The sequence below is a fragment of the Chaetura pelagica genome, unplaced genomic scaffold (genome assembly GCF_000747805.2).
Source record: "Chaetura pelagica isolate M959 unplaced genomic scaffold, ChaPel_1.0 scaffold221, whole genome shotgun sequence".
In the NCBI taxonomy this organism is placed as follows: Eukaryota; Metazoa; Chordata; class Aves; order Apodiformes; family Apodidae; genus Chaetura; species Chaetura pelagica.
Genome location: NW_009952533.1, coordinates 12869600 through 12887368, shown reverse-complemented (window position 1 = coordinate 12887368; position 17769 = coordinate 12869600). Strand labels below are relative to the sequence as shown.

The 17769-nt window shown below is 37.0% G+C and overlaps 1 protein-coding gene across 1 annotated transcript in view; it reads left to right on the top strand.

Annotated features, from left to right (window-relative positions):
• Window positions 1-2418: 2418 nt before the first annotated feature.
• Window positions 2419-17769, top strand: part of LOC104398868 (chromosome unknown open reading frame, human C4orf32) — a 148067-nt gene continuing 132716 nt past the window's right edge. The window contains exons 1-3 of the mRNA XM_010009023.1: window positions 2419-2482; window positions 3999-4141; window positions 6597-6701. Coding sequence (XP_010007325.1) covers window positions 2419-2482; window positions 3999-4141; window positions 6597-6701 — 312 coding nt within the window. The remainder of the gene's footprint in view (window positions 2483-3998; window positions 4142-6596; window positions 6702-17769) is intronic.

Genomic DNA, 17769 nt, shown 5'->3' with positions numbered 1-17769 from the left:
CCTGCTTGACAAAGATGTGACAGTAAGAATGCAGGTTTTCATCTTCCATCATGTTTTTATGAAGTGACACAGTCTTTTGTTATGTTTCCTTCTTTTGCATTTCAAAACTATCCAGAAATTGTCAAGATAGGGTCAAAGGATGCAGCAGTAGCTTTTATGTTCCATAATAATGTTCTTGCTAGAGTGGCTTTTAATAATTTCCATTCCTACAGAGGCCTGGTTTAGAACATATATCATGAAACAACTTCCCATCAATTTGAGTAAAAGGCAAGGGTGAATTTTCCCCCTGAGATTCGGCAATTGCTGCAGACTCTTAGTATACCCAAAAGTCTGCCATTTGTGGGAGAGTACTAAAACTGTATCTTTTAAAAACCAAATTTTTCCACACCACTGGACTTCAAGAGAACACTAACTTGGAGTTTTAAAGTCAGCATAAGCTTTTCTGACCTTCTCTAGCAAATTACCCTCTTCAGTTGTCCTTCTACACCTCCCCCCTGAGGAATTTCTTATTTGGGCAACTTGGCATGAGATCACCAGGAAGACATGGCCTTAGAGACAGTAAAATATGTTCATATTTTAATGAAAATCCTGAAACTTAAAATAGGAACCCAAATGAGCAGATCATGACTCACAGAAGAAGGTTTTCCATTTCCAATTAGTTTCTGTACATTTTTACTACTAGGAGCAATGGTTTCTTCTCCATTGATTGAAGCCTGTGTGGGTCACAGGGGGTGGTTACGTGTCAGAGAGACCTCCAGGCATCAAGGCAAAGAGTTCAAGTTGCCAAAGTGGGCTCCTGGATCACTTGCTCATGTTAGGCGACCAGGAGCACATCAATCCTTCTATTGCCCACAGAGCCCGAGGGACTGCTGGAATACGGACAAGGCAGCACTATTTGTTATCATATTTATGGGAAAAGGGATTACAGTTGTCTTCCTTTATGGAGTATCAAGCCTCTCTTTTAGCATTATCAAAAAACCTTTATGTTACCATTTGGTAAGGGTTTTTTTTGTTTGTTTGTTTATTCTTTTACAGTTTCATTGGCTGTTCTGGCTGCCCTGGAAAGCCATGCCATAGTGGACATGGGAACTGTTTCATAAGCAGGACGACCCAGTGGGACCCGTGCTGAAACGCCCCGGGGTGGAGACGAGAACCTGCCTTTCCAGAGAGGAGCGGTGACCGTGCCAGGTCAGTGTCCCTGCAGCGGGAGGTGCAGGAGTTGCCTTCGGGAGAGCTGCTGAGACACCTGGTGGATTGGGAGAACACAGGCAGCCGGGCGGTGCTCTTGGCAACCTCCGTGTCACAGCTCCAGGAAGGGCTGAAGTATTTCTGGCAGAGGCTTTTAATGGATAAAAAGCATGTGAACTTCAGCGATCAGTCTGCTGCATAATGTCCCAGGGCAAAGATGAGCTAGAAGCACTTGGGAAAATAAAAGAGGAGGGAAAAAAAAGATTCATTGAGCCAAGTGGGGTCTGTACTTTGTTCTAAAATTTTTACTGGCAGAAATGCTGCTCTTGTCTTTTGCAAAGCTCAGACTTCTCAATTTGCTGTGAATAACTCTTGGATCAAGATATTAAAATGCAGTTTTTAAAAACTCAAGAGATTCAGAATATGGAAATTATTATGGCATGACAATCCCAAGATTTGTTTTGAAACTTCGGGATCTGATAAACAGACTCTTCTGCCTTCTTAATATTTGCACTCTATGATTAAATCTCCCAGGAAGACATAGGACATGACTTTAGTGTTTATCTGGCTAAATTCTTCTTCTGCTTCTGTGATTTCAATATCACATGATCACTACAGTTATTAGTAAGCTAATGTTTTTGTGCAATCATACATTCTAATTTTTACCATTAGTTCCCTATGTTGAAAGAATTTTTTAGAGAAGGAAGAGAACTGCTGGAAAGTAATACCATATTTATATAGCAAACAAGAGGTACTTGGTGTAGTCATTTGATTTTTTTCTGTTTCATTAAGTGAAAAGTGGGGGGGGAAGTGAAACTTTGGACCTTAAGGAACATGTAAGTATGGTGCTATAAGTACTTTGATAGATATGTTCAGTAGGAGTGAGAAATATTTGTTCCTGGTAAAGAAGAGTATCAATCAGGAAAGAACAACCCAACTTTGTGTTTGCACTCTGTTAAAGCTACAGTATGGTTTTTTTTCTATTATTAAAATAACAAACAAACAATAACAACAAAAAAAAGGGCTAAAAAAAACCAACACAAAACCACACACAAAAAAAACCCCCAGCAAACCAAACTGCATATTTCATATAATTTTATTTTTCATGTAATGTAAATGTTTTAAAATACCTTAAGTAGAAAACTAGACCAAAAATGAGAAAACAAATTGCATTTAATATATTTCAACCTGAGAGCCAAATAAGCATCTCACAAATAACCTATTCACAACATGAAAAGTTCCATTTCGGCCAGTGGAAGCACAATGGTGTGGGATCAGTTCTTGGTCTGTCAAGGTCAGTCATCTAAACAGTATGTAAAAGCCATACATCTGTAAGGAAAGACAATCCCTTAATTGCTAGTGGAGGCTGGTGACATCTGAAAGTGGATAGGCAAATCTGTCATAGGTCCAAGACCAGAGGCAGTTCAGAGCATCTGGTAAAGATCACAGAGTGTTAAACTCATATCTGCCTGTGACGTAGAGACTGGTCTGGTAAGTGCAATCCTGTGTACCAAGTTGCAAAAAGAAATACAGATATTAAGATCTCTCATTAGGTGGCTACTTTGCAATCTCCGTTCTCTCTCTGCAGCTTTAGCACAGTACCAGACTTTCCAGGGGATAGAGCGATAAGGCATGTAGCAACAGGACAAAGGGTAATGGCTTTAAACTGGAAGAAGGTAGATTTAGGTTAGACATTAGGGGGAAATTTTTCACTGTAATGATGGTGATACAGTGGAACAGGTTGCCCAGGGAGGTTGTAGACTCCCCATCCCCACAAGTGCTCAAGGCCAGGTTGGATGGGGCTCTGAGCAACCTGATCTAGTGGGAGGTGTCCCTGCCCATGCGGGGGGGGTTGGTACTAGGTGATCTTAGGTTTCCTTCCAACCCAACCCATTCTAGATTCTATGATGTCAAATTGGAAATTAGGCCCCAAAGTTGTCTACCGATATTTACACCCAGTAATAGGTAAGAGCTGTGTGAAATGCCACATCACAACATCCTCCTTAGCAGGGAAGCAAGTTGCTGCTGAAAGTCTTTTCTGACTGCTTAGTAATATACCAGAGTAGGGTTTCAGCAATTAAACATCTGAAGTGGGGAGTCCAGGCTTTATGGGGGGTTGTGTAGATACTTGGGCTGCAATGCTCACAGTGTCTGGCTGTGCCCACAGAAGCAGGCAGAACCCATGCTGCCTCTGTCCTCCCTTCCACTTCTTGGGTTCTCTTATGTTAGCATAAACTTAGGAGATAAATGTGAGAAATGCTAGTATTACTCTCGGCACTGACTGAGGAGACAAAGGCACAACTCTTCGTCCCATGCTGTGAGAAGTGGTGGTAACACAGACAAAATCAGGCATGTATGGAATGAGACAGTGCTTCATTTGATGAAGTTCTTTTACCATATGACCTGTCCTGATTAATTCAGCCACTTAGTAAAAATCAGGAAGGCTTCCTGCCACTCCTGCTTGCCCTGTGTTCTTGTGCTCTTTGCTCAGATGCACAGATACCTTCTGCTCACTCCTGCAGATCAGCCTGGGCTGCCTGGGTCAGGGTGAAGTGCAGAAAAGGGAGACTAGGAACTGAGCATGTTGCTTGGTGTAAAAGTGTCAGACAAAGTCCTGAGAACCAGATAAGGGTTTTGGAAAGCTGGCAGAATGGCAAGCTAGAGAGTTTCCCCTATAAGCAGATCACATCTAACAGAAGCTATTTATGGCCTTGATTTTTAGAAGCTAAAAGCTGCTTGGAGTTGAACTTACACTGAAGCTGCTTGCTGAAAAGTTGAAAGGCCGTCTAATCCTTTTGTTGCTTTTTCAGGTTGTTCTGGGAAAAAAAATTCCTTAATAAGTTATATGGAGATCAGCTTTGACAGTATTATGTTAATGCAGGTCCCAGGGCAGATAGCAGCTGAGACAAAGAAGTTGCATGGGGAAAGTTACCTCATAACAGAGTCCTACATAGTAAGTTTTGCAGTTAGATTTATATGCTGAGAAATCAAGTAATCACTGATGTTTCATGCAAGTGTCTCCAAAGCTTGGATTTAACTGGATCATATCAACTGAGGGAGAAGAAACAGAAACAGCTTTCTACAGTTGGAAAAAAGCAGGGCAGGACAGGAGTACAGTACAGGAGGAAATTATGTGTGATGCACATGGCATCTGATTTCAATATGACTTTTTCTGCCCTCTTTGAAAATATCTGGAGTATGCCGTTTGTTTTAATGTCCATCGATTGCTTGATTATTAAATTAAACATGTTCCTATCAACAAAAGAAAGAACTGCTGCTTTTCTAACTTTATAGATGGTTTTGTAGATTTATAGCCCATTTATTTAAATAATTCTTACTTCAAAAGTTTTTCCAGTAGGTCTGGCACCTTGTAGTAGCTTTGTACCTTTGCTGTAATTCAAGTGCAGAGTTTGATGATGGTTTCTTTTCCTCACTCTGAGATAGAATCTTTCTGTCCTTACCCCTATCTATTTCTCCCCTGGTATTTTGGCTGCCAGTTTTAGTTCCTTGGACAGCACTGTGGTCTTTGAAGTCAGAAGAATGTACCTTTCCACATGATCAATAGGCATTTGGCCACCGAGTCTCCACAACACTATTTGTAAAAATAATTACAAAAGTTTCCTCCAAGAAAGAGAGAAAATAAATTCTTGACTGGCTAGGCATTCATCAGATGAAGCTGAGATAAGCAGATAAAATAGGGAGGCTGGATCAAACTGCTACAGCATTACATTTTTATGCATTATTTTTTTCGTAGATGAGTTAACGCTTGGCATATTTTCTGTATATTTAAGAATTTTTTATTTAAATATGGTAACATCTCCTCTTACATTGCAGCCTTTTAAGACATATATTCCAGTTGAGACTGACATGCAGAATTTAAGCAGGCCAGTGTTGTGCAGGGGAATGTCATGGCTGTGACAGCCGAGGATCCATGGGCTCAGCTTGCAGCCAGCTCCAACACTAATAGCCAAGAAGTTCTAGGGGACTAAAAGACAAATGCAAACTGGGCTGAGGAGGACAGGAAGCATAAGAAAAATTAAGATGGGGCTCATTTAAAAAAACCCTCTAGTTTGTATGAGATTCATGGTATACAGAGAGCTGGCACTAGAGATCTGGCTGATGGACAAGTTAGAAAAAAAAATCTGTTGCAGTGAATGTATATGAAAGGCAGTAAATAGGGAATGAGTTATGTATGTCTGTTAAAAAATTGCGACAACTGATAGGGCTCTTTTTCTATTGTGAGTGCATGTGGCAATACACTAAAAATGCAGATTAATTGTGACTGTTTGTCCTTTATGAATGTGTATCCTTGCAGGGAATGCTACAGATGGACAAATTTACCAGAAGGAAGTATAATGCATCTATGATCTGCCTGAAGATAACAAGACTGTTTCATACACCTAATTATATACATTTTTTAAAAGTATTATTCTAGCATTTATTTGAAAAAAAAAAAAAAAAGCAAGCATTGATCAGAAATTAGATTTCTCCCATTTTAAGTATTTCTCATTTCTTTCATTTAATGCAGACTAAAGATATCACACCTTCATACTCTCACAAACAAAAAATTTAGCATTTTCAGTATAACTATTTTGTAGAAGTAAGGGGTCTAGTAATGAATTAGTAAAAGGATAAGTAAAACTAGAGTAAGGACTACCAAAAGGTATAGCTGTTTCTAATGATGAGCAAACATCAGGAATATACGTAATAAGGGAATATAATAAAAACTAATATGGTAGTCTATCCAGCAGTGTAGATTATGTCTATTAATTGAGTCTCCTTGCCTGCAGTCAGAGAGCTCTGTTTAGTCCCTGTAAATGAATAAAACTATGCAACTGAAGTGAGATCTTCCCCTAAATGTATGGAGATCAGGGTTTCAGCAAACATCAAATTGTCCAAAGTTTGATTTTGAAATGAGAAGTTGTGTTCACCATTAGAAATCAGTCTTTTATAAATCTGTTTCTTCCATGGTCTATATGGAAACCAGGAATGTGCAAGATTGGGATTTTTAAGCATATTGAATTTTATTTCATTTTACCAAATATAAGGAATTTAAAAGTAGAAAGGAAGGCTAGCCCAACTGTTTTCAGGCTTTAAATGTTGTGTCAGATATTTAGGATATTTAGCTTTTAGCTATTTGTACTAAAACAACTTCAGTTATTGATATGAAAAGTTATGCCTCTTTCCAAACAAAATCCAGCAAAAGAAACAGTGAAAACTATTAAAATAAAACCAAAACAAATAGCAAAGAATTTCTGGTCCCTGACAGCATTTTTCTTGAGCCACTATTGTTACTCCTTTTTGAGTTATGTTCATCTAGAGGGACGTCCTTAAGGCAAATGCTGCCATCTAGAGAGGAACAGAAAGAAAGTGCACGATTTACTTTGTGATATGATTTTTATTTCCAGGGAACTCCAGGAGAAGCTGGACAAGAGTCCAAAGAATGGGTTGCAGTGTCAGACATGGGAGCCATCAGGATGCCTTTACAGCAGCTGTGGATTGAAAATAGTCAGGTAATTCCCACAAACACTGGGTGAAAAACCACTGAGAAAATGCTTGAGTATTTATCAAAGATACTGACTGCCTTTTCTTGGTCACTTAAAATAATTTCATGACTGCACATTTTTTCATTAGCATTTCCTTTTTTTTCTGAGAAAAGCTTTTTCTCTATTTTTTTGTTGTTGTTTAAAGGAAGAAATGCAAAGGAAGCTTGCATTATTTGCTGCCTATTGTTCATATGCAATATACTTGCATTATTTGCTGCCTATTGTTCATATGCCTCTTTTTTTCATGTCACAAAGCCTCTCTGTTTACTCTTCAGATGGTTTTGAGAATTAGGATTGCAAAATTCAAACAGAATGACAAACACAAAGAAACCACTGGAAATACCTGAAAGACAAGAAAGAAAAGTGGGGATTTACCTTGTCTCAGTATATTATGTGTGCAGCTATATAAACATCCCAGTGTGTTCAAAGACCAAGCTATGCATGTTAAGCTTGAATGGCAAAAATGAATTCTTGTAGGTACTTTCAAAATTCTGCTAGCAGTAGCATTTATCCGGGTATAATGAAGATGACTCATTATGAACCGGTGACTTAGAAGAGCCTGCAAATAAGACTACACATGCTCAACCTTGTTGTGCCCATTTATTTCACTGAAATTATTTGTACAGAGTTAACGATGAGTGATTCAGTTACTATTTGAAGTGTTCAATTGAATAAGCACAGTGAAAATAAGCTGAGCTCAACACACCACAAGTATACTTTTTTGTTTCACACAGAAGAATACATTTCAATGTCAGTGTGTAAAACAATGTTATGAGTCAGCAAGTTCTCTCTGGGTTATATTTTTAATGACCAGTTTTCTTCACGTGGTGTGTTGTTCATGGCAAACTGTGTGTTGTCTTGGTAGTGATGTAAGTAGGCAGTATGTGAGAAGGAAAACAAGACAGCTCCTGTGTCTGTCTTCTGAAGTATCTGAATAGCATCTTCAATCTAAAAGTTTAGGATAGTTTAGTTGCTTCTGCCTGAGTGGTGTCCTGCAGGTAGAAGTATGGGAGAATCCAAATATTTTCCAAGTATATGTATATTTGTTGAGAAGTGTGTTTACATGGTTGAATGCATTTGTATTTTAATCTGAAAATTCTGACGGGGCTGGAGGCACTTTGAAGTACTAATAACCATTCCTATGTTTTATATATAACTTATATAATGCTAGCAGATTCATTGCGACTTAAAAATTTGTTGAGATTGGTGGAAAGATGTTTCCATTTATTTTTTATGCAAACTAAAATTGTAGAGATCTTCAGAGCTTTGTAATGAACTCAAAGAAAGTAATTTTACAAAGCAATACTATTTTTAAATATTAGTTGGTAAATGGGACTTTTTCCTGGAGTTTGTAATGCGTATTGTCATCAGTAATATTTTCCACCTGGAAACATTTTCATATTTCATATCCAGAACCTTTTCTGCAGAATGATTATATTGTAAATTGCTCAAGTATAACCTATACACAACACGATGAAGTCATAGCAAGCCTAGTTCTGCCATGCATCATAAAATATTCTGAAATCACAGAATAGATTATTTTTTCTTCACGTTCCTTTTTGGGCTTTTGATATGGACGTATGTATGCAAAAGCCTAGACAGGTTAAACCTACTGTTGCTTTGTTCTTCAGTTATGATGTTAGGTGGGCTTTAAGCACCAGACATGGTAACTGTTGCAGCCCAAAAGTGTGATTTACCAGCCACTTTTATTTCATTGATGAGGAGACTTCAAGTTTGACGTTGCAATACAGGAAGATCAAGCTATCCCTTTAACAAGACAAAAAGTACAATAACTTTTTAAATATATTTTCTCTCTGGCTGCCAGAGAGAATCAAAGCAATAAAATATACTTTTCATAGTGATGCAAGACCATGTTTTGAAGTGACAGTTCCATATTTTGGAAGGAAGGAAGGAAGGAAGGAAGGAAGGAAGGAAGAAAGAAAGAAAGAAAGAAAGAAAGGAAGAAAGGAAGAAAGGAAGAAAGAAAGAAAGAAAGAAAGAAAGAAAGAAAGAAAGAAAGAAAGAAAGAAAGAAAGAAAGAAAGAAAGAAAGAAAGAAAGAAAGAAAGAAAGAAAGAAAGAAAGAAAGAAAGAAAGAAAGAAAGAAAGAAAGAAAGAAAGACATTGCAGATGCCTGAAAACTATAGGAAGCCTGTAAATTTACACACACACGAAAACTTCCCAAAGGCAAATTTTCTGTCTTCATAAAAATGCCCATGAGTGTCCTCTATTCTCTAGCTTATGTTACTGCCTATAAAACACTTTAGCCTTCCAGAATGCCAGTGACGTATATAGAATTCTGCATTTTTTCATTCCTGCAGTGGGAATTTGCTCTTATTTGATTTTATTTATTTACTTTGTCAGATTCTCTTCTCATAGTTCTTCCATTTACCATGGTCAATTGTTTATTATGACTATGGAGGGTGGTATTTTATTTTAAAAAAAAACCAAAAACTAAATAGTTAGGGTAGATTAAGAATGAGGTTGAAATAAGATAAACCTCAAATTAGTTCTAGATTTTGAAAAATTAGGCAGGATATTTCATCCTCTTGTTCAGTTTTGTTTCTATGTGTCTGAACTTTCTGCTTTTCGCAAGAATTGCTGAACGTAATAATGAGATTGTCTGGAAAAGGATGATTATAAAACATCCCAGTGCAACCTCATGTTGCAATTGCTAAAGTAATTTAGAATTTTAACTTGAGTTCTTAAAAACAACAAATCCAGGACCTGTAGTAAGATTCCCAATCTGTGGATGTAATTAGGAGTTTGGAAGTTCTCATTTGACTGGTACATTTGGCCATGAAAAGCAGGTTCTTATAGAATTAGAAGCCCATCCTAATGCATGTAAGATTTTTTTGGTTTAGTTTGTTTATTGTTTGGTTTTGGGGTTTGTTTGTGGTCTTGTGGGTTTTTGTTGTTTTGTTGCAGTTTTTTGTTTGTTTGACTTGTGTCTCTTTGCATGTTATTAGAATGGTTGGAATTAGGTCTTTTACTTTAGGGTGAAAATTCCCTGTATTTTCTTTTAGTAGCATTTTTATTAGGGCCCAGGGTGAGAGGAGCATGCTGAAGCCAGAGGGATGGAGCTGGACACAGAATTAGATTTGAGTCTGTGAGCCAGTCCTAGCTGCAAGTGGTTGTTCAAGAAAGGCTGCAATTCAACTCTGGCTTGAGAGACAAGAAAAAAAAAGTGTCTGTTAATATACATGTGCATCTATATTTTGCTGAAACGTCTGTAGCTGAAAACTGCACAATACATTTTCCATTTAACGCAAATACAAAGAGGCTGAAGTTGCATGGATTTTGAATGCCTAAGATTCATTCAATTACAGGAAGAAAACTCGGTATCACAAGAAGTCAGTGAAAAATTTGGCACAAATTTAGTAAAATGCAGCATCATTATCTAGTAAGTTTTTATCTTACTTTTTTTCAAATATATTTTAAACACTCTTCCCAACAAGCTAGTCTCACCTGTAATCAAGTTTATGTTAAAACTTGCCAAAGTGACTAGTAAGTTTTTATCTTACTTTTTTTCAAATGTATTTTAAACACTCTTCCCAACAAGCTAGTATATAGTATATAATATCTTGTTTCTGATATCTCTCTACTGTTTATGGAGTGGAGATGACACTAGATTCAATATAAATTCAAGGGTAGATTTTATTTAATTGAAGTTTTCCATGAATTAGGAACTTGGAATTAAATTAATAGTACAATCTGGTTTAGATGAACATAGAATGGTATTTTAAAAACCTCACACTTTATTTTGTGACATGCTTACTGGGCATATATTTGCCTCTCTAGTGACCTTTTGCTAGAAACAATGGGAAAATCTGCAGTGCCAATAAACAGATATAGATGTACACAAATGCAGGTACAGACTAGACAATGTGCAACTGTCAAATGCACCTGATAACAGCTGGTATCGACTTCCATAACTTTCTCTCTTTTACCTCTTCCAGAACAGTATGTTCAATATAACAGCAAATGCTTCCGTTCTCTTCCTTTCTTTTCAAGCTAAAGGACAAAATATTCCATTTATTCCTACAAGTGTCCATTTACAGAATCACAGAATATTGAGGCTGGAAAAGACCTCTGAGATCATTAGGTCCAACCTTTAGACATAGTTAATGTGATTGCCTCTTAAATTAGGAGTCCTAGGTTCTGGTCCTGTTGTGGTTTTAATTTAATTCCCTAGTATATTACAATAGTACTGTCTTTCCTTTTTTTTTTTTTTTTTTAACTCTGAAGAAAACATGCTAGCCCAGGTGACATAATCTTAGTCTGTTCATAAATATAAGATGTTTTAAAACAGATTAAAGAAATCAGAAGGTCCTTTTAACTGTGGTTTGTAAATGGTTGTTTAACAGGTATATATATTTTAGTAGCAATACAGTGTACTACAGTGCCTGCCTTTGTGAATGGATTACAAAATATAACTCTATGTAGTTTCAGTGTAACTGAAAAGCCATGCCATGCTTCAAGAGCAGTGATAGTTTGTAATCACTTTTTTTACACGGTCTAGCTGGACCATAATGTAGATTTGAAGATCTAAATGAAACTGCAGCAAGAACTGAATAATGACAGGATCTGGAATCTGTTGAAGACCAGAGATACAGACACTTCATTTTCGAACAAACAGTAAAAAATCCTGACTAGTTGGGACATTGATTTTATTTTGTCTGAAAAATGGTGTGCCCAAGATATAAATTTCTAGCACTATTCAGTGTTTGCTTCAGTATTCACGTATAGGGAAATCTTCCAAGAAGTCAAGGCCAAGAACATTTATTTCATTAGACATAGGAATGCCTTGTTTTATAACCATTTTCAGTGGCATGGTTTGGGCCTAGGTTTTCAGCTGTTTTATTCTTCGTATGTTGACCTTTTCTGTATGTACTGATTCTTTGGGGCATTTATAACCTACACCATTGTGTAACATCAGATACTGATTATCACAGAGTGACCTATCACAAACGTTTGTGTTGGGAGTTCTCCACCTCTCTAGAAAATGTGACAAGAGGAATGAATTGTTGACAGGTTTCAAAAGACTCCCCAACTCTTTCCTTGAAAAACAGATTAATCAGCAAAATTCAAAAGAATATTCTACTTTCTGCAAACCAATGGGTTTGTCCTGTGTGTTGAACTATGGCCCCAGTCACTCCTAAACCATTGTTGTTGCCTGATTTGATCGTCCAGTGACCTATGCTTGGCTTCTGTTTGTGCTGTCTGTGCTTAGTGTTTGGCTTTCATCTATCATGATACTACCTTTCTCCTGAATGATAAACTCTGCATTTGGCTAATAGAAAGAGCTATAAAAATTAACCTAGTTAACTTTTATTAGCTTGTTTTGGTCAACGACAAACAGGGTGCGACAAGACGCACCCCTGACCTGAGCACCTCCATCATCAAGTTCTGACATGTGAGTGCCTGCCATATGCCAGATAGGTATAGCAGATGGCTAAAGGCTATTTTAAAAAACATGTGCATTAGACAGTCTCTCTCTTGTAGTACAACTTTCCTTGGAAGTGGATGAGCTACAATTTCCATAGCCTGCAAAGCAGACCATATAGTATAGCTGTGGAAGCCACTGTAACGTACTTTACAGCATAGAAGGTTATTTTTACAAACTCAAACAAACAAGATGTTTCTCTTTGGACTTAGTGTCCATTCTAGTCTGGAAGACAAATATTCATTCATACAGTAGGACTCATCTAACCATATTAAGTTAGCTAGTTCCCATTCATAAAACATTTGTTAGGCCTATTAACACTGTATTGTCTAGGTTAGGCCTGTTAAATCCTCCAAGATAAATGGCCAAAGTAAAAAGACTTCATCTGTTGCAGTTTTTTCTCCTTAACCAAGTTAAGCTGGTTTTTTTGGGTTTTTTGTTGTTGTTGTTGTTTTTTTCAGAACATATACTCTTATGCTTTGTTTTAGTCTTTTCCAGATATGGCCACCACATTTTAAAATATATAAATTTGAAGTGCTTTCAGTTTACCCTAAATCTGATCTCAATGTTTTAAAACATGTAAATTCACCATGCTTTCAGGTTCCTCTGAATTTGCAGAGCAGGACTGGTATGCAAAGAACAGCCTGTGATCTGTGGATCATTAAACTACCTACACATACCTTGACTTAATCTGTGGGCAGTAAAACCTAATCTCAGCATCTGGCCTGTAATGGCCACTGTTTCTGATGCTTCAGAATAAGAAGATTTTGCTTCATTTTAAAGGTTAAATCCTTAGTACAGGTGCTCTCTGCTGACAACTGAAATAAGGGAGCCACTAGATGCAGGAAATCTGTTTTGCCAAAATGCAGACAAACTGCCAATCCCTTCTTACATACTTATTTTTGAGGGAAAGCTTCCATTGCTACAAAAAAAAAAAAAAAGTTAAAAGGGGGACCAGGGGGAGTACGATGGTGCCTAAATATGTTGTTTCATTATTTGGTCCTGAATTGTTCTAATATTTTCTAGTATACATCTTGATCTAAAGAGAAAGAAGCAAAAGCAAAACTTATCAGGCGGTAGAAAATGCAGGATATTTTCAAAGACATTTTAACCCACAAAATCAGACAATTTATTGCTTCTGAAAAAGCAAATAAAAGCAGCTAAAGTGATGAATTTAAGCAATTACAAAAGTCATCTCAGCATAAAAGCCACTTATGGCATCAGTGGAAATATATTCATAGCCTGTTATCAGAGAAAAAAAGTAATAGGCTGGATATAAGTGAGAGGTTTTTGCAGCTTTCAAAAATTCTAAGAGATTGATTTTAAGGTTATTGCAATATTAACTGGTAAAGTGCTGTAACTATTATTCTTATTTAGGTGAATGGATATTAGGTAAGTTGAACTTATAAGTGATTTTTATCTGCTGCAGTTTTCTCAGATGTTTTCCCAGAATGTCCTGCAGTGAACTAATGTGTAACTCTGCAGAGTTCAGCAGAGCCACGGAGTAGTGTGTTCTACAACCACCCTTCATCTAACGTGTCTCAGAAATAAAGTATAGTCCATTTTCTTCCCCTCCTCTGTTAAACAGACAAATGTATGCAATTCTTAGGATTTTATAAAGTGGACTCTTCAATATCGCAAAAAGAGCATACACATGTGCAAATTTGGTCTGGAGTTTTCTAAAGCTTTGCCTCAATGTCCTGGCATTAATACACAGAGAAACTCACTTTTCTCATGGAATAACCCTGTTCTCCCACTCCCAGTTCCTCCCCCGGCATTGCCAAATGTGTCTGTAGTTCGATGGCATCTTTCCAGAGAGCGATGAGCAGGTCAGATCAGCAACCAACTTATTATCCATTGACATACAGACTGACTGATGGAAGCTTCTAACAACCTAAAGACTTTAAGCCTCAGTACAAGAGTTTACATCAGACCCTTCACAGAAGGGGAAAGCCATTTAATCCTAGAAACTGTTAAAACTTCCCACAAGACAAAATAAACTACTGTGGTATAGGGTTTGTGTACTCTGTTTATTATTTCTAAACAATTCAGTATGAAAGATAATAAACTTAGATCTCTGTGTGTTTTTTCTATTTAATCTGGTGTTGGTACTTGAGTGATCTGCTTCAGATGGCAAGACCTTTATTCTCTGCCACTCATAGTTTTTGCTGAGAGTGCCTTCACTTGTCAGGTAGTGTCAGGAATCTTGCTCCCTCATTTGACTGTGAAAGGACGATTTTTAACAGTTGAGTAATTCTTTTACAAGTTCAATTTCCAGTTATCACTTAGGTTTAAGATAATTTCAGAGCCTATTTCCTGTATTATTACTTTACTACAAATCCCAATATGAGATTTCAAATCCCTGTGTATTCAGTGGAATAATTTTACAGTATAGCCTATGAAATCTAAGAAGCCTAAGTGCAAACCTACCGGGGCAGCACCTAATTGCTTGTTTCTGGAAACCAATGGAAAAAATTATCTTGCATTCTGCTTGCTAACCAGCAGCTGCAGCCACACTGCTGCCAGCCTGTACTTGGTTGCTGCCTACAATGGAGATTATTTTCTCCTGAAAGCAGGAAGGGTTTTCAATACTTCTTGCATGGTGTGTAGCTTTAAGGATTAGATGTCAGTTTACAGTTTCCTGCAAGGTACAGCCATTAGCACAGAACTGTAGCTTTTGCTAAAAATTTCTTCTGAAGACAATGACATACTGGTGGGGAGTTCATCAATAAATTCAGATTGTTCAGACATTTTTAAGCTGACAAATACGTATGAACTACTGAAACTTTACAAATTCTTTATTAAAACCTGCAATTTTGTATTATTCATCCACATGTTCATAAATGACAAAGCACTGAACTCTCTGCACATTATTTGCATTAGCTTGCAGTTTAATGTGCAGTCATATGTCATCATTTGAAATCTAAGCAGGCATACATCATCATTTGAAGACCACAGAACTATCCAACTCCTGACATCTTAATTCTCACCCTAAAGAAATAAAAATTTTTCTTAGATAAATAACTTGCTGTCCATTTGTAAAGCTTTTTGTTTGTTCATTTTCACTCAGCCTAGGCCTCATTTACCACAGGATTTGTGTGGGATCCTTCTGGAGTGCCTCAGAGTTGTTAAGTGACAATCTAAAAGCCGATTTAGGATTAGCTAGCTTAACCAGGTGAACTGAGGGTTTCACTTTGATTGGGTAGAAAAGCCGTAGCTGTGCTTGGAAGTCCATATTGTGATACTGAAGGGCTTTATCAACATCCTGAGAGGAGTGCATTCAGAATAGGTGATGATGCGAATCTCACTAATCAGCGAAGGATTATCTGAGGCTCAAAGCTATACTGCTTCTAATTCCTTCTTCATGACGCTGTTCCTGCATTGCAAAATGATCGAGTGCAACACCAGAACTATAAATATTAGATGAGACTCTTCTGTATCTTAATTAGCACTTTCTAAGGGAGCAGTTCTTGAACAGTCAGGGGTAATCAGATGTTTTAACACAAAAGCAGAAGCATAGGTGAAATCTATGATGATTTCAAGTGCACAGTGACTGCCACCATGTCGTACACAACACATCAGTTACTAATTTCAATAAAAGTGCCAGTATCAATTCTGATGCCAAATTATTGAATAGCTTTAATATTTCTAGTCACACCATTACTGTATTGAACACAGTGATTCTGCATAATGCTTTCCTCATACTAAGTACGTGAAAACTGCTTCTGTATGGGTTGGGGGTGTGCTCGTACACTGCACAGTCATTTTATATAGCTTTCCCTATACATACTAGTTCTGCAGAAAGGAGAAAAAAAAAAGAGAAAAAAAAAAAAACAACACACCACAGAGGGAGAGAAAATTAATGAAACACAATACAAGTTTTGTGCATTTGTTTTTTCTTTCCCCAATTCATTTAGTAGAGAGTAACAGGCTATGAAACATGGAATTGATAACAAAACAGAATTACTATTTCCTACAGCAAAATTTTCAAAATCTTATGCTTGCTCTTAATAGTAAATGACAGTTTTTCTGAATTGGAATAGTTATATATGTATTTTAATGGGGTCTATATTGGTAAAACAAGAGCTTCCCTAGTTTGCTTCACTACACACGTTGTCAAAATGACAGAACAAGATATCTTTAATTCCTAACATCCAATTAAGTTCAGTATCTACAAGACCACCAACACAGCGAGGGATGGCTTCCCAGCACTTCTTGTAGTGCTTTATATTCTTCAGTCTCCTTCACTTCTTACCATCCTCATTTTAGTCTTCTGGTCTCCAAGTATTTACAAGTCATTAACAGCTCTTAAAATATTAGACCCTGTCCCATAATTTTAAGTAAGGTATAGAGGAAAGATGGGCTGATTTTGAAGTATAGGAATATCTCCACATACTAAAAATCTTTAGATGAGTATTTAAAGTTTTTTGTATGCCAGATTTTTAAAGGAGTTCACTTTTGATATGAATGAAGTTTAAAAAAAACCTGTTTTGTAATTTTACCAGAAAAGCTTCATAACTTACTATCAGAAACATCTATTTAGAATTCAGAGAAATTAAAAATTAAAGCTATCTATCTTAAAGGGGGAGTTAATTTAAGATTACATTGTTACTGTACTTAAGATTGTGTTCCTATAGGCATACATCTGCCCGTCATGTAAAGCACATAGTTTCAAGCTGCCCTGTGATATTTCTATGAAAAGCAATAAAATAAACATTTTAGAAACCAGACACTATTAAACAAAAGTAATCAATTTCATTTTAATACTGTTTTCAAAACCAGATAACAAGGTTTTATCTTCTGCTTTCTATGATAGCAAGAAAACATACATCCAGGTATACTTCAGATATTGTGTCAGAGGGCTTCCATTTCTATCACTCCTTAATGATGAATGAGGTGGTTCCCCTAAACAAATAAGCACTTCAGAGAGTTACCCTTGACAGGGCTGTTAATCCTGGGAGTCTGCCTTATCATTGTAGAATTCAAGGGCTGAAGTTGTACAGTATCCCTGTACTGCCTGTCTCTTACGCTGCTGCTCTGGCTGAAAGCTGGGAGAGCACTATTTCACATCTTGCATGTAAAGCCATGCTCAGTGCTTCTGTTCTGCTGTGCTCACAGATAGAGGGGCTTATCATCTTAGTAGGCACTGGCCCTCCTGATATCTGACTGAATTTCTCATTCAGATGGATGTGTTCTAATTGGCCTGCTTTCAGTGCTGTGTTGTTCCCTTTGCAGTCTTTCTTCTGCAGTGAATTTTGGACTGTAACACAAAGCTTACATTGAACATTAGAAAACATTAAGGCAAGTCAGATTTCAGTCTCTAGTCAAAAAATTAATTGAAGAGGTAGTCTTTAAGCACAGTAGGAAGGACTTCACAAAGAGCAGTTTTTAAGAAATGCATAAAATCTTTGTCTTGTGTTTTTGCATAGCTGGCAGCAGCTATTGTGCTTAGTATCACCATTAGAACTATAAAACCTCTTAAAAACAACAGGTAGTGGTCCTATTCTAGTGATTAGTGGGAGAATCTGGTCCTGTTTTCACATGATAAAAATTCTTCTCAAGCATCCTTCTGAACGTTTTCCATCCTTTC